This window comes from Zalophus californianus, chromosome 6 (genome assembly GCF_009762305.2).
Source record: "Zalophus californianus isolate mZalCal1 chromosome 6, mZalCal1.pri.v2, whole genome shotgun sequence".
In the NCBI taxonomy this organism is placed as follows: domain Eukaryota; kingdom Metazoa; phylum Chordata; class Mammalia; order Carnivora; family Otariidae; genus Zalophus; species Zalophus californianus.
Genome location: NC_045600.1, coordinates 110,364,088 through 110,389,284, shown reverse-complemented (window position 1 = coordinate 110,389,284; position 25,197 = coordinate 110,364,088). Strand labels below are relative to the sequence as shown.

The following is a 25,197-nucleotide window of genomic DNA, read 5'->3' as shown; positions in this document are numbered from 1 at the left end:
AACTAAAAAGAGATTTATTAAGCACTGAATAAGTCTGAAAAAAAGCAAAAAAGTACTCTTTTTTACAAAAAGATTTATTAATTCCAAAATAACTACTAGCTACAGCCATCACTTTTGACACAGAAATATATGAGAAATTATATGTGCAAGCCATCATCAACAAGTCCAATTGCACATTTAAATGCCGACTTAAAAAAGTCTATTTTCAGGGCACCTACTGGCTCAGTTGGCTAAGCATCCAACTCTTGATTTTGGTTCAGGTCATGAACTCAGGGTCATGAGATCCAGCCCTGCACTCAGCAGGTAGTCTGCTTGAGATTCTCCCTCTCTCCCTCTGCCCCTCCCCCCAACATGCGTTCTCTTTCTCTCTCTCTCAAATAAATAACAAAAATCTTTAAAAAAATTAAAAACTAAAAAAGTCTATTTTCTGGCTGTTACCAGACATCTATATACATATATATACACACACACATATATGTACATATGCATGTGTGTATATATATATATATATATATATATACACACATCTCCTTTTATACTTATTTACCACCCATCGTATGGAGATATATATATTTTTTTCAATCTAGTTGCATGCTACTTTTCCAGTCTGATTTTTTTCTACATACAGTTTAATCCCCATAGGGATTCCATATTCACAGGCCTTTCCTCACTTCAATTTGTCGTTCAAATTTCCATCACATGCATGATCTAACAAGACTCGTCATAAAAAAACGATTCCTGGCATTCATGCCCCTAACACTCCTGGCAACACTCTCTGGAAAGACACAAAACCCAATGCAGGGTTTACAGCATTCTAACTATCCCAAACTACTAACCTATGGGGAAAAATTAGTATGAGCAAGAGTCAGCAGAAACTTCAGGCAGCAAATGTAGAACTGCTCAAAAATTAAGAAAATATAGTAACTAGATAAAGACTATGGAAGATCAATGTTTAAAATTATTAGAGAAATAAAAGAAATCTAAACATGAAAAAATATAAGATACTATTAATAAGGAGATCTGGGCATTTATGAAAAAATCATGCAGAACATGATTCTAGAAACAAAAAACTATGGTCATTACTAAAAAGTCAGTAGATGGACTGAAAATCAGACTAGACAGAACTGAGGAGACAGTTAACTAGCAGATAGCACTAAAGAAGTAAAAAGAATGCAGAAATGTAGCAGAGAGAAAAAAATGATAGAAATTCTAAGAAAAAAAGGATAGAACAAGAAGATCCATACTATATCTAGTAGGTGTTTAAGTAGAAAGAGAGAAAATGGAAGAAGGCAATATTTCAAAATATAAAGATTCAGTATGTTCCCATAATTAATGAAAGATAGGAATCTGCAATTCAGGAAAGAAAATATTAGGTGTGCTAGTAAAATTACTATATTTGATCAAATCTAAGATATCATCTTAAAATTATTTTAAGTAACACTTGATTACCAATAATAAAATACCCAATAGTATAATAATTAACCAATAATAAAATACCACTTAGAATTTTTATTTCACTGTTATTCAGAGTTCTTTTAGATTTATGTAACCATCTTTTTAATCAAATATCATTCTTACGCATGCATAAAAATTAAGCAAAACAAATTCATTAAATGAATGAACTCCAAAATATCTCCATTTACCATAAAGTTAGATGGTGTAGTTCTGGCATAATGGTATATACAAATATATGGAACAGAAGAGAAGGTCCACAAAAAGACCCATTTGATTATAACTCAATTCCAACAAAGATACCAATTCAATGAGTAAAGAAAGATCTTCTCAACAAAAGGTGTGGAGCAAATAGATATCCCTATATGGGAAAAATTAACCAGGATCCCTACTTCACACCATACACAAAATTTAATTAAAAATGGATCAAAGACCCTAAGTTAAAGGTAAAACTATAAGCCTTTTGGAAGAAAGAAGAGAACATATTTATGATATCGAGATAGGCAAAAATATCTTGTTCAGGGCAAAAAAGGAACTAGTGATAAAAGAAAACTAATTGATAAAACATACTTTATTAAAATGTAAGCTTCTACATATCAAAAACATTATTAAGAAAGCAAAAAAGCAAGCCATGCTATAAATACACCCAATACATATACCAAAGGACCTGAAGCTAGAATATAGATCTACTACAACTCAATGATAAAAAGATAACCTAATTTTTTCTTAAATGGGCAAAAGACTTGAACTGATACTTCATATGTTAGAATGGCCTAAAAGTACTTGAAAAGATGCTCAACATCACCAGTTATTCATCAAGGACTGCAAATTAAAACCACAATGAGAATCACAGAATCACTACAACTATAAAGACTGTCAATATCAAATGTTGGCAAGGATGTAGAGCAATTAGAACACCCATTTATTGCTGTTGGAATGTAAAATGGCATAATCACTTGGTAAAACTGTTTGGGCAGTTTCTAATAAATTTAGACATCCACCAACATTATGGCTTGGTAATGACGCTCCTAAGTATTTACCTAAGAGAAATGAGGTACATGTCCACCAAAATAAATGTATAAATCAGACTACAAAAATATTCATAGCAGCTTTATTTGTAAGGGCCAAAAATTGAAATAACCAAGATGACTATTAACAGAAGAATGAAAACACATATTGTATTATAATTAGAAAATGAATGCAACTCAGTTCATTAAAAAAAATTACCTATACACACCACAAAATGGATGAATATCAAAACATGTTTAGTACACAAAGAGTACATATTTTTTATAGATATACTTCATGAAAAGTTCAAAAACAGGCAAATTAATCTATGAAGACAGAAGTGAGAAACTTCTAGGGCAGGGAAAAGCACTGACTGGAAAGGGGCACAAGGGAACTTTCTGGAAAGAAAGAAATGTTTCCTTTTTTTAAATTTTTTAATTTTATTTATTTTTGACAGAGAGAGAGCGAGCACAAGCTGCGGAAACAGCAGAGGGAGAGGGAGAAGCAGGCTCCCCGTGGAGCAGGGAGCCCAATGTGGGGCTCAATCCCAGGACCCTGAGATCATGACCTGAGCAGAAGGCAGACGCTTAACCTTCTGAGCCACCCAGGCACCCAGAAAGAAATGTTTTCTATCTTGATCTGAGTGGTGGTCAAATGAAAGTATGTCCATATAAAAGAAAATCACTGAACTGTACAGTTAAGATTTGTGCATTTTACTGTATCCAAATTACACCTCAATAAAGTATGGAGGAAAAGTCTTCACATTTAGAGTACAACTTTTTTTTTTAAAGATTTTATTTATTTATTTGAGAGAGAGAGAATGAGAGACAGAGCACGAGAGGGAGGAGGGTCAGAGGGAGAAGCAGACCCCCCCCGCTGAGCAGGGAGCCCGATGTGGGACTCGATTCCGGGACTCCAGGATCATGATCTGAGCCGAAAGCAGTCGCTAAACCAACTGAGCCACCAAGGCGCCCCCAACTTCTTTTTTTTTAAGATTTTATTTATTTATATGAGAGAGAAAGGGGATGAGCAGGGGGAGGGGCAGAAGGAGAGGGAGAAGCAAACTCCCCACTGAGCAGGGAGCCTGACGTGGGGCTCAATCCCAGGACCCTGAGATCAGGACCTGAGGCCAAGGCAGACGCTTAACCTACTGAGCCACCCAGGCGCCCCTAGAGTCCAACTTCTGAATCACTATTCAACTAATAATGTCCATGCTTTTCACATCATATTGTCTTCTGTGCCATCAAGAACATTGGTGATGCTGGATATCCTAAAAATGTGCTCTATTATCATCTACAGAACTTTCTTCCAAACTAGTGACCCCCATTCTGTGTATTTTTATATTGTTAAAGTAAAGAAACACCAGTACTGTGGTCTGAATGTTTGTCTCTCCCCCAAATGCCTATGTTGAAATCCTGACCCCAAAGGTGATGGTATTAGGAGGTGGGGCCTTTGGGAGGTGCTTAAGTCACAAGGGTGGCTCCTTATGAATGGGATCAGTGCCTTATAAGAGATCTAACCTCCTCCACCATGTGAGGACACAGTGAAAAGGTGCCAGCTATGGACCAGAAAGAAGGCTCTTGAAAATGCAACCATACTGCCACCTTGATCTTGGACTTCCCAGCCTCTAGAACTGTGAGAAATAAATTTCTCTTGTTTATAAGCTACCCAGTCTGTGGTATTTTGTGATAGATAGCAGCCCAAATGGTCTAAGACACCAGTGTGAATTATACCACAGCTTTGAAATGCTTTCATCTCTTCCAAGGAGTTTGCTCAATTTCACCTGCCTTCAGGTGCACTGCTTGGCATGTGATAAGCAAACTCTCTGAATCTATCTCGGTAACAAAATAGAAGACAGCTGTGCTAAACATGGTTTTTCTTCCTTTTAAAGTACTTGACTGTTAATTAGCAAGAAAATGTGGAATTGTAGTCATTCCTCAAAAGAAAAGTATGTTTCACTAATATTAAATTTATGTCTTTGTTGTTCATGCCTTTTTGAACACAGAAATGTTTCATTTCCATGCCAAATTTTTATGTAACCCTTTTTAAAAAAGATTTTATTTTATTTGAGAGACAGAGCACAGGCAGGGGGAGGGGCAGAGGGAGAGGGAGAAGCAGACTCCCTGCTGAGCATGCAGCCTGAAGTGGCCTGATCCCAAGACCCTGAGATCATGATCTGAGCTGAAATCAGATGCTTAACTGACTAAGCCACCCAGGCGCCCCATTGGTGTAATCTTTTTAAATACATTTTGAACAGTGATTAAACTCAAAACATGTAGTACCCATAACTGAAATGAGCATAGTATAAACAGTTATAACCAAGTTCACATATATTTAGCAATGAAATTGCTGTAGCCTGTCCAATAGTGATTTTAAGATGCCATGCATTGTAAAACATACCCAGATTTCAAAGTTGGTGAAATATGGAAAAATGTGCATCCCAAATTGGTGAAATAGGGTAGTTCCACATCCCTACACATCTTAGTGAGTCTGAAGAACTTCAAAAAGAAATCTTATAATCTTAAAAGCTACCACAGAAAGAATAAGATCATGTACAAAAAATAGTAGACAGTTTAATGACAATAATAGAGTTCAAAGATAATGAAATATGAGCTTCAAACAACCTGGGAGAAAAATAACTGTCAATCAAGTCAGACCATCCATCATGAATACAGGCAAAATAAACACATTACTAGACAAACATAAACTCAGAGAGCTTACCACCAGAGTCATTTTAAAGGAAATTTTTCTAAATTGTATATTTTCAAAAGAGTGGTAAACCCAAACAAGCATGTGGGTGAATCCAAATAAGCACTGACTGAAAACACCAACAATTAAGATATCTAATTTTGGGAGTAAAAAGATAAAAAGAAAAGCCTAGGAAACAAAAACGTGTAAAACGGCACAGTGTTACCGGATTAAATGATTCTAGGGCCCTTATTTAAGAAGCGGGTAGGGACATGTATTAACTCTATAATTTAAGTCAAGTGTGTATTTTAAAACATTAAGAGTAACCATTAAAGTGAATAAGAAAGAACAGAGAAAACTCCAACAACCCACAGCAAGGTGCACATGCACACACAGGAAATGCAGGACAAACAGCATGAAATAACAGCAAAGTGGTGAATTTATCAGTAATCACAATCAGTATAATAGACTAAAGGCTCTAGTCAGAAGGATTCTCATACTGTAAGTTAAAAAAGAAGTTGTACACTCTTTATAAGAAAAAGGTTGAAGGTAAAAGAATATGTAATATGACTCACTGAGAAGAACTCAGCATCATTTCTGCAGCTGCTCCTGCCAAGTGTACATAATCTGAATCTAATCATGAGGCCACATTAGACAAGCTCAAACTGAGGGACATTCTACAAAATAATAAACTACTATTCTTCAAAAATGTCAATGTCATGACATACAAAGAATGATGCAAGTACTCTTGCAGATTAAAGAAGACTAGGGTGACATAACTAAGGGAATACAATGAGTAATCTTGGATTTTCTTTTGCTGTAAAGGATGCTAGTGAGATAATTTTTTAAAGATTTTATTTACTTGTCAGAGAGAGAGAGCAAGCGAGCACAAGCAGCGGGGAGCGGCAGGCAGAGGGAGAAGCAGGCCCCCCACTGAGAGGGAGACCAATGTGGGGCTCAATCCCAGGACCCTGGGATCATGACCAGAGTAGAAGGCAGATGCTTAACTGACTGAGCCACCCAGGCGTCCTTGTTAGTGAGATAATTAAGAAAACCTGAATGGGATCTACAGATTAGATAATAGTATCCTATCAATGTTAATTTCCTGATTTTGATTATTGTAATGTGGTTAGATAAGAGGATTCTTGTTTTTAGAAAATACACACTGAAGTATGTGGAGATGAAGAGGCAACATGCTTGCATCTTACTCTTAAATGGTTCAGAAAAAAAGAGAGACTTGTAGATACAGAAGGACAGAGAGAATAATCAAAAGAGAGGATAAAGGGGGTGCCTGGGTGGTTTGGTCAGTTAAGCGTCTGCCTTCGGCTCAGGTCATGATTCCAGTGTCCTGGGATCAAGCCCTGGCTCCCCACTGAGCGAGGAGTCTGCTTCTCCCTTTCCCTCTGCCCCTTCCCCACCCTCGTGTACGTGCAAGCTCTCTATCAAATAAATAAAATCTTAAAAAAGAGAGGATAAAGCAAATGTACTAAAATGTTACTATTTAAGGAACACTATTGTTGCATCCTTTTCTGAAATTCTGCCAAAATTAAAAATTAAAAAAGGTTAAGCAATAAAAAAGACATATGAGGAAAAAAATAACCAAAAGAAAGTTCGTATTAACATTAGACTAAATAAATGTTAACTCAAAAAGTATGATTAACTTCTTTACCTATACTACAGTTAGAAGAGTGCCTGGCATGTAGTCCATGCTCATAAAATACTTACTCAATGAAGGTAATAAAGACAGTTAATATACAATGATAAAAGGAACAATTTACCAGGAAGATATATCAATTTTGACCTTGTGTGCACCTAGAAACAGCTTCAAACACTGATCACATACTAGGGAAACACAATGATAGTGTGTATTGACTGTAAATGTTGACTGCATACTCAGCAATACAGTGAACCTCAACAAACTTCACAGAACAGGTTACATATAATCCACATTCACTGGCCACAATGCAACTAAATTAGAAAAGAATGACAAAAAAAGAATAATTAATCCATACATATCAAAGAATTTTCAAATATACTTCTAAATAGCATATGGACCAAAGAAGAAATCATAATGGAACTTAGAAAATATTTAGAATATTTTCTAAATATTTTTAGAAATATTTAGGGCAGAGCAAGATGGCGGAGGAGTAGGGGACCTGGATTTCGTCCGCTCTCAGGAATTCAGCTGAATAGGGATCAAACCATTCTGAACACCTACGAACTCAACAGGAGACCGAAGAAGAGTAGCAACAACTCTCTGAACAGAGAAGCGACCACTTACTGGAAGGTAGGACGTGCGGAGAAGTGAATCCGAGGCGGTATTCGGGAGGATAGACGGCGGGGGAGGGGCCTCCGTTGGCCGCTTCTGGCAAGTGCTAGAGCCGCGGAGCACAAAATCGGACCTTTTAGAAGTCGGCTCCGCTGAGGGACATCGCTCCAGTGGCTAAGCGGGGGTGGAACCCTCGCGGGACAGTGTGGTCTCAGGACCCTCGGGGTCACAGAAAGACAGGGGGTGCCTGAGTGCGGCAGACCTGCCAGGTATCGGAGCGGGGAAGCCGGCTGCACAGACGGAGCCGAGGCGCGGGCTCTCAGCTCGGGGTGGCCATAAACTGTGATCCGCGACCCAGTCGGGCCACTGCTCCTGCAGCAGGGACCCAACAAGCGGCAGAGCCGGGGAGACTCCCCTTCCTCCACCGGGAGGAGCGGCGCGGGAGCGCACCGCAGGGATCTGCCGGGTTGGGAGACCCCACACGGGGTCGGGTGCCAGACATAGAAACGCTGGGTCACAGGCCGGGTGAGCACAGAGTGCGGCCGGAGACCGGGGACATGGGAGTAACTGCTTTTCTCTGGGGGCGCACTGAGGAGCGGGGCCCCGAGTTCTCAGCTCCTCCGGCTGGAGATTGGGAGGCCACCATTTTCACTCTCGTCCTCCAAAGCTGTACGGAGAGCTTGCAGGGAACAAAAGCTCCTAAGAGCAAACCCGAGCAGATTGCTTAGCCCCGACTCACAAGGGCGGGGCAATTCCGCCTCCGGCAAAGACATTTGGGAACCACGGCAACAGGCCCCTCCCCCAGAAGATCAGCATGAACAGCCAGCCGAGACCAAGTTTACCGATCAGGGAGAACGGAGAACTCCAGTGTGAGGGGAATACTGCACATAGAATTCACGGCTTTTTTACCATGATTCATTAGTTTGTCAAAGTTAATTTTTTTAACTCGTTTTTTTTCTGAATTTTTCTTTTTCCCTTTTTCAACCAACATCAATCCCTTTTTAAAAAAACATTTTTATTTTTCATTTTTAGAATCATATTCTATCCCTTCATAGTAGTTAACCTTAATTTTGAGATACAGTTTCTTCTAACAGATCAAAATATCCTTAAATCTCTAGTGTATGGCTTTGTTCTAGTCTCCTGCCTGATCACATTCTCTCCCTTTTTTTTTTAAATCTTCTTTCTTTTTTCAAACAACTTATCAATTCCTTTTATAAAATCTTTTATAATTTTCATCTTTACAGTCATCTTCCATCGCTTCATTGTATCAACCCATATTTTGTACATATATAAGTCTGTCTTTCTTTACAATTTTAGGAGGCACTATCTTCTAACAGACCAAAATACACCCAAAATCTAGTGTGTGGCACTGATCTATGCACTAGCCTGATCATATTTGATCACATTCTGGTTTTTTTTTCTTTTGTTCTGTTTTTGTTTGTTTTTATCTTTTTCTTTTTTTTCTCTTTTTTTCGTTCTTTCCCTTTCTTTTCCCCTGGTTTCAGGTCTTTTCTGACTTGTTTAGAGTACATTTTCTGGGGACGTTGTTATCCTGTTAGCATTTTGTTGTCTCATTCATCTAGTCTCCTCTGGACAAAATGACAAAAACGAAAGAAATCACCTCAGCAAAAAGAACAAGAGGTAGTACCATCTGCCAGGGACCTACTCAATACGGACATTAGTACAATGTCGGACCTAGAGTTCAGAATCATGATTTTAAAGATAATAGCTGGGCTTGAAAAAAGCATGGAAGTTATTAGAGACACCCTTCCTGGAGAGATAAAAGAACTAAAATCTAACCAAGTCGAAATCAAAAAGGCTATTAATGAGGTGCAATAAAAAATGGGGGCGCTAACTGCTAGGATAAATGAGGCAGAAGAGAGAATCAGCTATATAGAAGACCAAATGATGGAAAATAAAAAAGCTGAGAAAAAGAGAGTTAAACAACTACTGGATCACGAGGGCAGAATTTGAGAGATAAGCGATATGATAAGACGAAACAACATTAGAATAATTGGGATCCCAGAAGAAGAAGAGAGAGAGGGGTAGAAGGTATATTGGAGCAAATTCTAGCAGACAACTTCCCTAAAGTGGGGAGGGAAACAGGCATCAAAATCCAGGAGGCACAGAGAACCCCTCTCAAAATCAATAAAAATAGGTCAACACCCCAACATCTAATAGTAAAACTTACGAGTCTCAGAGACAAAGAGAAAATCTTGAAAGCAGCTCAGAAGAGATATGTAACCTATAAAGGTAGAAATGTTAGATTGGCAACGAGACCTATCCACAGAGACCTGGAAGGCCAGAAAGGACTGGCATGGTATCTTCAGAGCACTAAACGAGAAAAATATGCAGCCAAGAATACCATATCCGGTTGGCTCTCACTGAAAATTGAAGGGGAGATAAAAAACTTCCAGGACAAACAAAAACTAAAGGAATTTGCAAACACGAAACCAGCCCTCCAAGAAATATTGAAAGGGGTCCTCTAAGCAAAGAGAGAACCTAAAAGCAGCATAGACCAGAAAGGAACACAGACAATATACAGTCACAGTCACTTACAGGCAATACAATGGCACTAAATTCACATCTTTCAATAGTTACCCTGAATGTAAATGGGCTAAATGCCCCAATCAAAAGACACAGGCTATCAGATTGGATTAAAAAACAAGACCCATCAGGCGCCTGGGTGGCTCAGTTGGTTAAGCGACTGCCTTCGGCTCAGGTCATGATCCCGGAGTCCTGGGATAGAGTCCCACGTCGTGCGCTTCTCCCTCTGACCTTCTCCCCTCTCATGCTGTTTCTCTCTCTCTCTCTCTCAAATAAATAAATCTTTAAAAAAATAAAAATAAATAAATAAATAAAAATAAAAAACAAGACCCATCAATATGCTGTCTGCAAGAGACTCATTTTAGACCCAAAGAAACCCTCACCTTGAAAGTGAATGGGGTGGAAAACCATTTACCATGCTAATGGATACCAAAAGAAAGCTGGGGTGGCAATCCTTATATCAGACAAATTAGATTTTAAAACAAAGACTGTAATAAGAGATGAGGAAGGACATTATATCCTACTTAAAGGGTCTATCCACCAAGAAGATCTAACAATTGTAAATATCTATGCCCCTAACATGGGAGCAGCCAATTATATAAGGCAATTAATAACAAAAGCAAAGATACACATGGACAACAATACAATATGGTGGGGGACTTTAACACCTCCCTGACTGGACAGATCATCTAAGCAAAAGATCAACAAGGAAATAAAGACTTTAAATGACACACTGGACCAAACGGACTTCACAGACATACTCAGAACATTCCATCCCAAAGCAACAGAATACACATTCTTCTCTAGTGCCCATGGAACATTCTCCAGAATGGATGACATCCTAGGTCACAAATCAGGTCTCAACTGCTACCAAAAGATTAGGATTATTCCCTGCATATTTTCAGACCACAATGCTTTCAAACTAGAACTCAATCACAAGAGGAAAGTCGGAAAGAACTCAAATACATGGAGGCTAAAGAGCATCCTACTAAAGAATGAATGGGTCAACCAGAAAATTAAAGAAGAATTTTAAAAATTCATGGAAACCAAGGAAAATGAAAATACAACTGTTCAAAAGCTTTGGGATGCAGCAAAGGCAGTCCTAAGAGGAAAGTATATAGCAATACAAGCCTTTCTCAAGAAACAAGAAAGGTCTCAAATACACAACCGAACCCTACACCTAAAGGAGCTAGAGAAAAAACAGCAAATAAAGCCTAAACCCATCAGGAGAAGAGAAATAATAAAGATCAGAGCAGAAATCAATGAACTAGAAACCAAAAGAACAGTAGAACAGATCCACGAAACTAGGAGCTGCTTCTTTGAAAGAATTAACAAGATTGATAAACCCCTGGCCAGACTTATCAAAAAGAAAAGAGAAAGGACCCAAATCAACAAAATCATGAATGAAAGAGGAGAGATCACAACCAACACCAAAGACATACAAACAATTATAGGAACATATTATGAGCAACTCTATGCCAGCAAATTAGATAACCTGGAAGAAATGGATGCATTCCTAGAGATGTATCAACTACCAAAATTGAACCAGGAAGAAATAGAAAACCTAAACAGACCTATAACCACTAAGGAAATTGAAGCAGTCATCCAAAATCTCCCAAGAAACAAAAGCCCGGGGCCAGATGGCTTCCCAGGGGAATTCTACCAAACATTTAAAGAAGAATTAATACCTATTCTCCTGAAACTGTTCCAAAAAATAGAAATGGAAGGAAAACTTCCAAACTCATTTTATGAGGCCAGCATTACCTTGATCCCAAAACCAGACAAAGACCCCATCTAAAAGGAGAATTACAGACCAACATCCTCGATGAACATGGATGCAAAAATTCTCACCAGAATACTAGGAGATGGGTAAGCCTGGTGATGGGTATTAAAGAGGGCATGTTCTGCATGGAGCACTGGGTTTTATGCACAAACAATTAATCATGGAACACTACATCAAAAACTAATGATGTAATGTATGGTGATTAACATAACAATAAAAAATTTTTTAAAAAAGAAAATATTTAGAATAAAAATACTAAATTTCAAAATTTGTGGGAAGAAGCTAAAGTGGTTCTTAGAGGGAAATTTATAGCCCTAAGTGCTTGTATTAGAAACTAAAAAGGACTGAACACTAATGTATCAAATATCCAACACAAAACTTTAGCAAGAAAAAGCAAATGGAGAAAATAAGAGTTAAGAACAAAAATAAATAGAACAATATTTTTTAAAGCCATAAGAGAAGGTCAACAAAGCCAAAGCCAGTTCTTTGAAACTACTAGTAAAATAAACAAACCTCAGGCAATACTAATCAAAAAATAAGAAAGTATAAATAAGCATTATAAGAAACGACAACGGGCACATGACGACAGAGAGAGCAGCTAAAAAAGAAAAATGAATTTAGATGAAAGGAAACTATAACATATCAAAACTGACACTATTATTACTGAGCCAATAGTTTAAAACTACCCTGAGTATTTTACAGATAAGTTCCTCCAAGTATACAAGGAGCAGATCATCTTTAATTTCATATAAAGTGAGATTTATGCCAAATATTAAAATAGGAAGCACTCCTCAATTCATTTTATGAGGCCAGTGTGACCTTCATACCAGAAAAGAACAATAAAAAGAAATTACAGATAAATCTCACTTAACATAGATGTAAATATTGTGAATAAAATATTAATAGACAAAATCCAGGAACGTATATGAAATATAGCCCATAAAGTACATAATAACCAAAAATGCTAGAATGACTTACCATTACAAAATCTTATAATTTCCAGAATTAATAGATTAAAGAATAAATGCATATGACCAGTCTAAGAGCTATATAAGAATCATCTAATAAAATGCAATAACCATTCATAATATAAACTTAAGCAAACTAAAAATAGAGGATCATTTCTTCAGACTGATAAATGGCACTTAGCAAACATAGCTAGTGATACGTTTCCTTTAAAATCAGGAATAAGACAAGGATTCCCACTTTTGCTTCTTTATTCAGCTTTGTACTGGAGGTATGGTCAAACTGGAAGTTCAGTCTAGCTCAGTCAAACAAGAAGACACAAGACATAGAATGATTAAGGAAAAACTATAATTGTTCACAAAAAATTAAAATTTTCTAAATAGAAAATCTAAGATAACCTACAGATATATTATTGGAATTATTAAGTGTCAGAGCATGATTGCTAAATGAACCAAAATCAACTGTAGCAAAAAAGTATAAAATATCTGGAAAGAAAGCTAACAAAAAACAAATAAGCTATCTATGGAGAAGAATAAAAATCATTAAATGTGACATATATAAATTGAGAGATATGCTGTATTCATATTATGCCTTCATATTAATATGCCATGTGCATAATATGATATTAAAGGTTCAATATTGGGGCGTCTGGGTGGCTCAGTCCTTAAGCATCTCCTTTGGCTCAGGTCATGATCCCAGGGTCCTGGGATCGAGCCCCGCATCGGGCTCCCTGCTCCGTGGGAAGCCTGCTTCTCCCTCTCCCACTCCCCCTGCCTGTGTTCCTGCTCTCGCTATCTCTCTCTCTGTCAAATAAACAATAAAATCTTTAAAAAAAAAAAAGGTTCAATATCAAAAATGTCAATTGTCTTCAAATTCAAAAATATTCCAATCAAACAGACCAGTAGGGTTATTCATGAAACTTGACATGCTATTTCTAGAATATATATAGAAAAAGAAAAAAATAAATAACATACTTTTTTGTTTAAAGGAAGTCTAGGGAAGAGAAAGGAAGATTGGAGACCTCATGCTACTAGTTCTTAGAACATAATAGAGATTACAGTTATTAAGATATTTAGAGATCAATCAAACAGACCAGGAGGCCAGGCACAGACCCATGCATATGTGGATATTTAATTTGCTAGAGGGAGATACTGCCAAGGGGAGAGGGAAGGACAGAAATAATCCATTTTTCAATAAATGGTGCTGGGACAATTAGCAATCCCTACGAGAAAAAAGAAAACAAAACTGGATTTCAACTTTATACCACAAGAAACGAATCATTTCCAAATAGAGCAACTTCAAAACTTTTGTTAGACAATACAGAAAAATATCTTTATATCCTCAACCTTTAAGGAAGGATTTTTCAAACAAAAAAAAAAACCAGAAACAATAAAGAAAACTATTGATAATTTTTACTTCTATTCCTCAAAATACAGCAGAAACAAAATAAATAGCACTGATCAGGGCACCTGGGTGGTGCAGTTGGTTAAGCGTCTGCCTTCACCTGGGGTCGTGATCCCAGGGTCCTGGGATCGAGCCCCGTGACGGGCTCCCTGCTCAGCAGAGAGCCTGCTTCTCCCTCTCCCTCTGCCTGCCGCTCTGCCTATCCGCGCTCTCTCTCTGTCAAATAAATAAATAAAATCTTAAAAAAAAAGAAAGAAAGAAATACCACTGATCAAGAGGAAAAAAAAAAAAAAAAAAAAACCCTGTCATTACAATGAGCAAAGGATAAGACTAGTCTGGCAATCTTAATTATCACAAAAGAAAAAAGATGAAAGGCATTCGGCCTCACTGGAAATTCAAATTAAAATCTCAATGCATTATATAATTTCATTGTTAAAAGATTGGCAAAAAATAAAAGGTCTGACAATATCAAGTATCAACAAAAACGTGAAGTTAAAGGAACTCCCAGGTAATGCTGATGGAAATGTAATTTGGTTGTACCAAATTTTTGTACCAAGTTTTGGACAAAACTTGATGATATCTGATAAAATGAAATGATGAGCATATTCCTGGCACCCAGCAATGCCTCTCCCAATCTCTACCATTGAGCATTGTTTGACAAATACAGGTTGAGACCAACTTTTCATTGGTCGAGAAATCAATTCAATAGGTTGAGACCAATATTTTTGATAGAAGAGCAAGGGTAGGTATAGCTTCATGAAATGCTTGCTTCTATTATTTATAACATACCCATATAAGCATTTAATAACTAGGTATTTAATAACTGGGTTTTAATGTAAATTTTATTTATTATCATAGATTATGGTCTGAAAGCCACTGTCCTACAGAAACTGTTATACATATCCACCAAAAGACATGTACAAAAATGTTATTTGTGACACTTTTTAATAATAAAAAATTGGAAACACTACTGTCCATAAGTAGAAGAATGAATAGTTCATTACCATCATACAATGGAATGCTATATAACAATGAAAATTAGTGAACCAGAGCTACAGATAACAACACAGACAAATCTCAAAGCATGTTAATAAAAGCAACTTATAGAAAATATGTACAGTATGATGAACATTTAAAAGCATACCAAAAAATGATGAACATTTAAAAGCATACAAAAAAATTACTTGATATTGTTTAGGAAAGGGCACATACATATATGGAAAAGGAAACAGACATGCATGGGAATTAACACCATACTCAGAATTGTGCTTACTTCTGCAAAGGAGGGAGGGAATGTGATGGGGGAGGGTTACGCATTAGGCCTTAACTATATCTGAAGGGTTTTTATTTATTAAGTTGATTGGTAGATAGACACACATGTTGGTAATATTATTTCTCTTCTTTTCAGAATGTCTGAAATGTTTCACAACTGTTTAAAAGGGAAAGCTACCATATAAACAAAAAAGACATTTGGTTTGAAATTTATTTACTTTACTTTAAACTACAATAAACAAACACACAAAAACTTTTCTACATCAAAAAAATCAGAGAAGTTTTCATATAAGATAGTGAAGTCGGTGATGCATTTGTTTCATCTCTTCTACAAGATTCGATGGGCGAAGCAATAAAAATACACAAAATGAGTAAATCCATGGAAATGCTAAAAACGAGAGTCCTTGTTAAGAGACGCACATTTTTGATGAATTTCCGGAAGCAGGAAAGCAGACAGCTCCGAACTGGCAAGAGACATGCTGCACCACAGCCACAGCAATCCTCTCTGACCACATGCCACTTTACACCGCACTCACGCTCAGTACACGCAGACAGCAGAAGTGGACAGTGGTTAACTGTGGCTATTCAGATGTGTAATTAAAGGTCTGTCTACTCGACTGCCATTACCGGAGCAGCAACAAACCCACCTCAGCCTCAGCCCACTCCCGCCCCTGCCACGCACACACACAGGCCATGTACAGAGCAGCTTACTGCAGAAACCCTCAGCTGGAGCCTCAGGCTCTGTTCTCTCAACAAAACAAGAGTATCTGTCAAGGAAGGATGGAGAGTGTGGGTGTCTTATCCATGGAGACGGTTAATAACTGCTACGTTAGAACCAGAGGCGGAAAAGGAATGGCAGTTTCACTCCGCCCAGAAGATAGTAAAGTCCTTTTTTTTTAATGTTATTATGTTGTTAATCACCATATATAACATCATTAGTTTTTGATGTAGTGATCCATGATTCATTGTTTGCGTAGTAAAGTCCTTTTATCCCTCATATAGTCATTCTCTTATTTTGGCAATTACAGAGTGAACCTCCCTTTTCCCTTCCACTCACTCTAAAGGGAAGCCTGCCAATGTGTGGAATTCGACAACTTACACAAATCCAGTGGTCATTCTAGGGAGAGATCTTAGAGTTAAAAAGACCTATTCAGCTGCATAGGAGACCCAGTCACTACTTAACACAGTCCTTCATTTCAGGAATACCAGCCACTGAGGAGAATCAAAACCATGAAAGAAAAAAAAAAAGCAAAAGAATAAGTGTGATAACTGACCCTAGAGGAAAGAAGAGACACTGAAGAAAAAAAAAAATGAATCCTCAGATTTAAGTTTCTTGGCTGTTTTAGGAAAGGATGCTTTGAAAAAGAAACAAAAGCTGAATCCAGTCTTATATATATATCCTTACATGTATATTCAAATTTCCTATAAATTAATATGCATGATACTTATTATCATGATGATATCATATGCATCATACTTATTAAATCTTTTTAACTTTTAGAAGTTAATACAATTTCCTTTTTCATAGATGTTGGCTGCTGCCTAAGCTATAAACGTAATGATCAGATATAATACTCACTGGGAAATTCAGTAAGCAATTTCCTGGATACACATTATGTACTTTCCAAATAAAAGACTACAGACAGGAATATGTGAAAGTCAATAGATTTCTGTGTCTCACTCTACCAAGGCTTTTTGGATTCTTACCATACCCAATGTCCTGAGGACAGATCAAGTCCTGCCTGAGCAGTTCCTAGACACTCACCAATGTAACAGATTAACTCAATCTGGATGTCTTTTAAAATAAACAAGCCATTTCCAATATTTAAATCCAATCTGGGGAGGACCTGACAGAATTTAGGGGCTCTGGAATGAATCCATGTCTTGGAAAAAGGTTCTGAAATTATCCCAACCTCCTAGAAGATGTGAGCATTACAGAGCTCTGATTTTCTGGGAAAACTTCAAAATGAAACCAATCTGTATGATGAGGCCTAGAGATAAGGCATCATCTGTCCCTCAACCTTTCCAAGTGTACCATTTATATTACACTTAATTATTTACTAAGGAACTCAATGTCTCAAAAAAGGTAAGAATTAGATTGTGCCTTTAAAAGTACTTGAATGATATCCAGAGAGAACCTAGTATTTTTCTATTTCATGTAAAGAAAGGAAGCTTGTTAAAAAAAACACAAATGTTTATATATAACATTAGAAGTCTTCTTAGCCTGTATCACATCATACAGTCAAAAGTCCTATATCTAGTGCTCCTCACAGGTGCACAAGTACAAAATACCTGAGCATCGGGCTGTTATTTCATGGCTGAACTTGAGTAAAGCTATAAATCTAACAAAGTTCATCTTCAGAGTTCCAGAGTCGCCTTCCTGTAGTTTTGCCCCCACAGTGCGAACTTGTTCCCTCCTGCTCACATGCCAGTTCTTGACCACCTTAATGTCTTTCTTCAGATTCAACAAGCTAAAAGGATCCTAGAAATAATCTAGCCCAAGGCCCTCACTTTATAGAAAAGTAAACCAAACGCTTATAGAGTTAACGATTTACCCAAGGTCACCCAGCTAATGAGAGATGAAGCTGTGACCAGAACGAGGTCTCTGATGCCCTATGCAATGCTTTTTCCACTATACCAGCCTGCCTCTTTCAACACTGCAAAGGAAATTACATTTACCCATGTCTTCACAGCCCTCAGCCTCTCCTCTCTGAGTCTTTTCCCTCCTGGTACAACAATTTATCAACTTTAAGTCACCAGTAACCTTTTTTCTTATTAATTATATTCCCATGATAAAACAGGAAAGAATTCACTACTCATTTCTATTAGCTAATTCATTTATTGATAATATTTGTTTCTAATTTTACATTTATCTTTTAAAATGAAAAACACCTTAACACTTCCCAAATCAAAATACAAAGCTTAATAAATATATCCACAATTAAATTCATAAAAGAACTAAGTAACCGTAGATTCTTACTTTACATAAAGCAATGCCATAACATTTATTTCCTTTCCTTAAGAAAAGGCAGAAATCACATATCGATTCCATTTTAATACTCACCACAAAAGTGATCTGATTGTGTCGCAGGTTAAGTTCAGTTAGTGAATCCAGCCCATTAAGATTATCAACGTGACTTAAAAGGTTCCTAGCAAGATTTAAAACTCTCAAATCACACAAATGACTGACATTTTCGATTTTGGTAATCTGTTAAAACATGAGAAAGGGATAATTAGCAGGCATAAGTCACATATATACATGTTTTATAAACTCTAAAAATAAAATATATAGTCACTGGATTCACTGACAGGTTTACATGAAGATACTTAAAAATGTATTTCCAGGGGCGCCTGGGTGGCTCAGTGGGTTAAGCATCTGCCTTTGACCCAGGTCATGATCCTGGAGTCCCAGGATTGAGCCCCACATCGGGCTCCCTGTTCAGTGGGGAGTCTGCTTCTCCCTCTGGCCCTCACCCCGCTCTCATGCTCTCTCTCAAATAAATAAATAAAAATCTTGAAAATATATATATTTCCAATTTCCTCTGTTGTAGATAATAAGAAGTCATTTAACTTGTGAAAATTAACTAAAGGAAGGGCACCTGGGTGGCTCAGTCAGTTGGGTATCTGCCCTTGGCTCAGGTCATGATCCCAGCGTCCTGGGATCGAGTGCCGCGTCAGGCTCCCTGCTTGGCAGGGAGTCGGCTTCTCACTTTCCCACTCCCCCCGTTTGTGCTTTTTCTCTTTCTCTGTCAAATAAATAAATAAAGGAAGGGAGCAAGATGGCGGAGGAGTAGGAGACCTGGATTTCGTCTGGTCTCAGGAATTCAGCTGGATAGGGATCAAACCATTCTGAACACCTACGAACTCAATAGGAGATCGAAGAAAAGAATAGCAACAACTCTCTGAACAGAAAAGCGACCACTTTCTGGAAGGTAGGACGTGCGGAGAAGTGAATCCGAGGCGATATTCGGGAGGATAGACGGTGGGGGAGGGGGCCTCCGTCGGCCGCTTCTGGCAAGTGCTAGAGCCGCGGAGCACAAAATCGGAACTTTTAGAAGTCAGCTCCGCCGAGGGACGTCGCTCCAGTGGCTAAGCGGGGGGTGGAACCCTCGCGGGACAGTGTGGTCTCAGGACCCTCGGGGTCACAGAAAGACCGGGGGTGCCTGAGTGTGGCAGAGCTCCCAGGTATCGGAGCGGGGAAGCCGGCTGCAGAGACGGAGCCGAGGCGCGGGCTCTCAGCTCGGGGTGGCCATAAACTGTGATCCGCAGCCCAGTCGGGCCACTGCTCCTCCAGCAGGGACCCAACAAGCGGCAGAGCCGGGGAGACTCCCCTTCCTCCAATGGGAGGAGCGGCACGGGAGCGCTCCGCAGGGATCTGCTGGGTTTGGAGACTCCACACGGGGTCGGGTGCCAGAGATAGAAACGCTCGGTCACAGGCCGGGTGAGCACGGAGTGCGGCCGGAGACCGGGGAGACGGGAGTGACTGCTTTTCTCTAGGGGCGCACTGAGGAGCGGGCCCCGAGTTCTCAGCTCCTCCGGGCGAAGATTGGGAGGCCACCATTTTCACTCTCGTCCTCCAAAGCTGAACCGAGAGCTTGCAGGGAACAAAAGCTCCCGAGAGCAAACCCGAGCTGATTACTTAGACTGGACCGACAAGGGCGGGGCAATTCCGCCTCCGGCAAAGACATTTGGGAACCACGGCAACAGGCCCCTTCCCCAGAAGATCAGCACGAACAGCCAGCCAAGACCAAGTTTACCGATCAATGAGAACGGGAGAACTCCAGCGCTACGGCAATAGTGCACGTAGAATTCATGGCTTTTTTACCATGATTCATTAGTCTTTCAAAGTTAAATTTTTTTAACTGTCTCTTTTTTTTTGAATTTTTCTTTTTCCCTCTTTCAACCAACATCTTATCAATCCCTTTTTTAAAAAAAAAATTTATTTTTCATTTTTAGAGTCACATTTTTAACCCTTCATAGTAGTTACCCTTATTTTTGGCATATATATATATATATTTAAGTTGTCCTCTCTTTAAAATTTTGAGATACAGTTTCTTCTAACATATCAAAATATACCCTAAATCTCTACTGTATGGCTGTGTTCTAGTCTCCTGCCTGATCACATTCTCTCCCCTTTTTTTTCTTTCTTTTTTTTAATCCTCTTCTTTCTTTTTTCAAAATCTTATCAATTCCTTTTTTAAAATTTTTTATAATTTTCATCTTTACAGTCATATTCCATCCCTTCATCATATCAACCCTTATGTTGAACATACTTAGGTCTTTCTTTCTTTAAAATTTTAGGAGGCACTTTCTTCTAACAGACCAAACTACACCCAAAATCTAGTGTGTGGCACTGATCTATGCACCAGCCTGATCATATTAGATCATAGTCTGTTTTTTTTGTTTTGTTCTGTTTTTGTTTGTTTTTATCTTTTTCTTTTTCTTTTTTTTTGTTCTTTCCCTTTCTTTTCCCCTGGTTTCTGGTCTTTTCTGATTTGTTTAGAGTATATTTTCTGGGGACGTTGTTAACCTGTTCGCATTTTGTTCTCTCATTCATCTATTCTCCTCTGGACAAAATGACAAGACGAAAGAAATCACCTCAGCAAAAAGAACAAGAGGTAGTACCGTCTGCCAGGGACTTACACAATACGGACATTAGTACGATGTCGGACCTAGAGTTCAGAATTGTGATTTTAAAGATACTAGCTGGGCTTGAAAAAAGCATGGAAGTTATTAGAGAAAACCTTTCTGGAGAAATGAAAGAACTAAAACCTAATCAAGTCGAAATCAAAAAGGCTATTAATGAGGTGCAATCAAAAATGGGGGCACTAACTGCTAGGATAAATGAAGCAGAAGAGAGGATCAGCGATACAGAAGACCAAATGATGGAAAATAAAGAGGCTGAGAAAAAGAGAGATAAAACAACTACTGGATCATGAGGGCAGAATTTGAGAGATAAGCGATACGATAAGACAAAACAACATTAGAATAATTGGGAACCCAGAAGAAGAAAGAGAGAGAGGGGCAGAAGGTACATTGGAGCAAATTACAGCAGAGAACTTCCCTAATGTGGGGAAGGAAACAGGCGTCAAAATCCAGGAGGCACAGAGAACCCCTCTCAAAATCAATAAAAATAGGTCAACACCCCGACATCTAATAGTAAAACTTACGAGTCTCAGAGACAAAGAGAAAATCCTGAAAGCAGCTCGGGAGAAGAGATACGTAACCTACAATGCTAGAAACATTAGATTGGCAACAGAACTATCCACAGAGACCTGGCAGGCCAGAAAGGACTGGCATGATATCTTCAGAGCACTAAACGAGAAAAATATGCAGCCAAGAATACTATATCCAGCTAGGCTGTCATTGAAAATAGAAGGAGAGGTAAAAAGCTTCCAGGACAAACAAAAACTGAAGGAATTTGCAAACACGAAACCAGCCCTACAAGAAATATTGAAAGGGGTCCTCTAAGCAAAGAGAGAGCCTAAGAGCAGCATAGATCAGAGAGGAAAACAGACAATATTCAGTCACAGTCACCTTACAGGCAATACAATGGCACTAAATTCATATCTTTCAATAGTTACCCTGAAGTAAATGGGCTAAATGCCCCAATCAAAAGACACAGGCTATCAGACTGGATTAAAAAACAAGACCCATCAATATGCTGTCTGCAAGAGACTCATTTTAGACCCAAAGAAACCCTCACCTTGAAAGTGAATGGGGTGGAAAACCATTTACCATGTTAATGGACACCAAAAGAAAGCTGGGGTGGCAATCCTTATATCAGACAAATTAGATTTTAAAACAAAGACTGTAATAAGAGATGAGGAAGGACACTATATCCTACTTAGAGGGTCTATCCACCAAGAAGATCTAACAATTGTAAATATCTATGCCCCTAACATGGGAGTAGCCAATTATATAAGGCAATTAATAACAAAAGTAAAGAAACACATGGACAACAATACAATAATAGTGCGGGACTTAAACACCCCCCTGACTGAAATGGACAGATCATCTAAACAAAAGATCAACAAGGAAATAAAGACTTTAAATGACACAATGGACCAAACGGACTTCACAGACATACTCAGAACATTCCATCCCAAAGCAACAGAATACACATTCTTCTCTAGTGCCCACGGAACATTCTCCAGAATAGATCACATCCTAGGTCACAAATCAGGTCTCAACCGGTACCAAAAGATTGGGATTATTCCCTGCATATTTTCAACCACAGTGCTTTGAAACTACAACTCAATCACAAGAGGAAAGTCGGAAAGAACGCAAATACATGGAGGCTAAAGAGCATCCTACTAAAGAATGAATGGGTCAACCAGGAAATTAAAGAAGAATTTTAAAAATTTATGGAAACCAAGGAAAATGAAAACACAACTGTTCAAAAGCTTTGGGATGCAGCAAAGGCAGTCCTAAGAGGAAAGTATATAGCAATACAATCCTTTCTCAGGAAACAAGAAAGGTCTCAAATACACAACCGAACCCTACACCTAAAGGAGCTAGAGAAAAAAACAGCAAATAAAGCCCAAATCCAGCAGGAGAAGAGAAATAATAAAGATCAGAGCAGAAATCAACGAACTAGAAACCAAAAGAACAGTAGAACAGATCCACGAAACTAGGAGCTGGTTCTTTGAAAGAATTAACAAGATTGATAAACCCCGGCCAGACTTATCAAAAAGAAAACAGAAAGGACCCAAATCAACAAAATCATGAATGAAAGAGGAGAGATCACAACCAACACCAAAGACATACAAACAATTATAAGAACATATGATGAGCAGCTCTATGCCAGCAAATTAGATAACCAGGAAGAAATGGATGCATTCCTAGAGATGTATCAACTATCAAAATTGAACCAGGAAGAAATAGAAAACCTAAACAGACCTATAACCACTAAGGAAATTGAAGCAGTCATCCAAAATCTCTCAACAAACAAAAGCCCAGGGCCAGATGGCTTCCCAGGGGAATTCTACCAAACATTTAAAGAAGAATTAATACCTATTCTCCTGAAACTGTTCCAAAAACTAGAAATGGAAGGAGAACTTCCAAACTCGTTTTATGAGGCCACCATTACCTCGATCCCAAAACCAGACAAAGACCCCATCCAAAAGGAGAATTACAGACCAATATCCTTGATGAACATGGATACAAAAATTCTCACCAAAATACTAGCCAATAGGATCCAACAGTACATTAAAAGAATTATTCACCATGACCAAGTGGGATTTATCCCTGGGCTGCAAGGCTGGTTCAACATCTGCAAATCAATCGTTGATTGATACAATACATTAACAAAAGAAAGAACAAGAATCACATGATCCTCTCAATAGATGCAGAAAAAGCATTTGACAAAGTATAGCATCCTTTCTTGATCAAAACTCTTCAGAGTACAGGGATAGAGGGTACATACCTCACTATCATAAAAGCCATCTATGAAAAACCTACAGCGAATATCATTCTCAATGGGGAAAAGCTGGGAGCTCTCCCGCTAAGGTCAGGAACGTGGCAGGGATGTCCACTCTCACCACTGCTATTCAACATAGTATTAGAAGTCCTAGCCACAGCAATCAGACAACAAAAAGAAATCAAAGGCATCCAAATCGGCAAAGAGGAAGTCAAACTCTCTCTCTTTGCAGATGATATGATACTGTATGTGGAAAACCCAAAAGACTCCACCCCAAAACTGCTAGAACTCATACAGGAATTCAGTCAAGTGGCAGGCTATAAAATCAGTGCACAGAAATCAGTGGCATTCCTATACACCAACAACAAGACAGAAAAGAGACAAATCAAGGAGTCGATCCCATTTACAATTGCACCCAAAACCATAAGATACCTAGGAATAAATGTAACCAAAGAGGCAAAGGATCTGTACTCAGAAAACTATAAAATACTCATGAAAGAAATTGAAGAAGACACAAAGAAATGGAAAAATGTTCCATGCTCATGGATTGGAAGAACAAACATTGTGAAGATGTCAATGCTACCTAGAGCAATCTACACATTCAATGCAATCCTCATCAAAATACCATCCACTTTTTTCAAAGAAATGGAACAAATCATCCTAATATTTGTATGGAACCAGAAGAGACCCCAAATAGCCAGAGGAATGTTGAAAAAGAAAAGCAAAGCTGGCAGCATCACAATTCCAGACTTCCAGCTCTATTACAAAGCTGTCATCATCAAGACAGTATGGTACTGGCACAAAAACAGACACATAGATCAATGGAACTGAATAGAGAGCCCAGAAATGGACCCTCAACCCTATGGTCAACTAATCTTTCACAAAGCGGGAAAGAATGACTAATGGAAAAAAGACAGTCTCTTCAACAAATGGTATTGGGAAAATTGGACAGCTATGTTGCAGAAGAATGAAACTGGACCATTTCTTTACACCACACACAAATATAGACTCCAAATGGTTGAAAGACCTAAACGTGAGACAGGAGTCCATCCAAATCCTGAAGAACACAGGCAGCAACCTCTTCGACCTCAGCCGCAGCAACTTCTTCCTAGAAACATCGCCAAAGGCAAGGGAAGCAAGGGCAAAAATGAACTATTGGGATTTCATCAAGATAAAAAGCTTTTGCACAGCAAAAGAAACAGTCCACAAAACCAAAAGACAACCGACAGAATGGGAGAAAATATTTGCAAATGACATATCAGCTAAAGGGCTAGTATCCAAAAATCTATAATGAACTTATCAAACTCAACACCCAAAGAACATATAATCCAATCAAGAAATGGGCAGACGACATGAACGGACATTTTTCCAAAGAAGACATCCAAA

At 38.4% G+C, this 25,197-nt stretch overlaps 1 protein-coding gene across 4 annotated transcripts in view; it reads right to left on the bottom strand.

Annotated features, from left to right (window-relative positions):
• LRRC49 (leucine rich repeat containing 49) overlaps positions 1-25,197 on the bottom strand; it is a 172,250-nt gene that overhangs the window by 121,362 nt on the left and 25,691 nt on the right. For all 4 annotated transcript variants that reach the window (XM_027571538.1, XM_027571539.1, XM_027571540.1 and 1 more), the window contains one exon: positions 18,454-18,597. In XM_027571538.1, the coding sequence (XP_027427339.1) occupies positions 18,454-18,597 (144 nt within the window). The remainder of the gene's footprint in view (positions 1-18,453; positions 18,598-25,197) is intronic.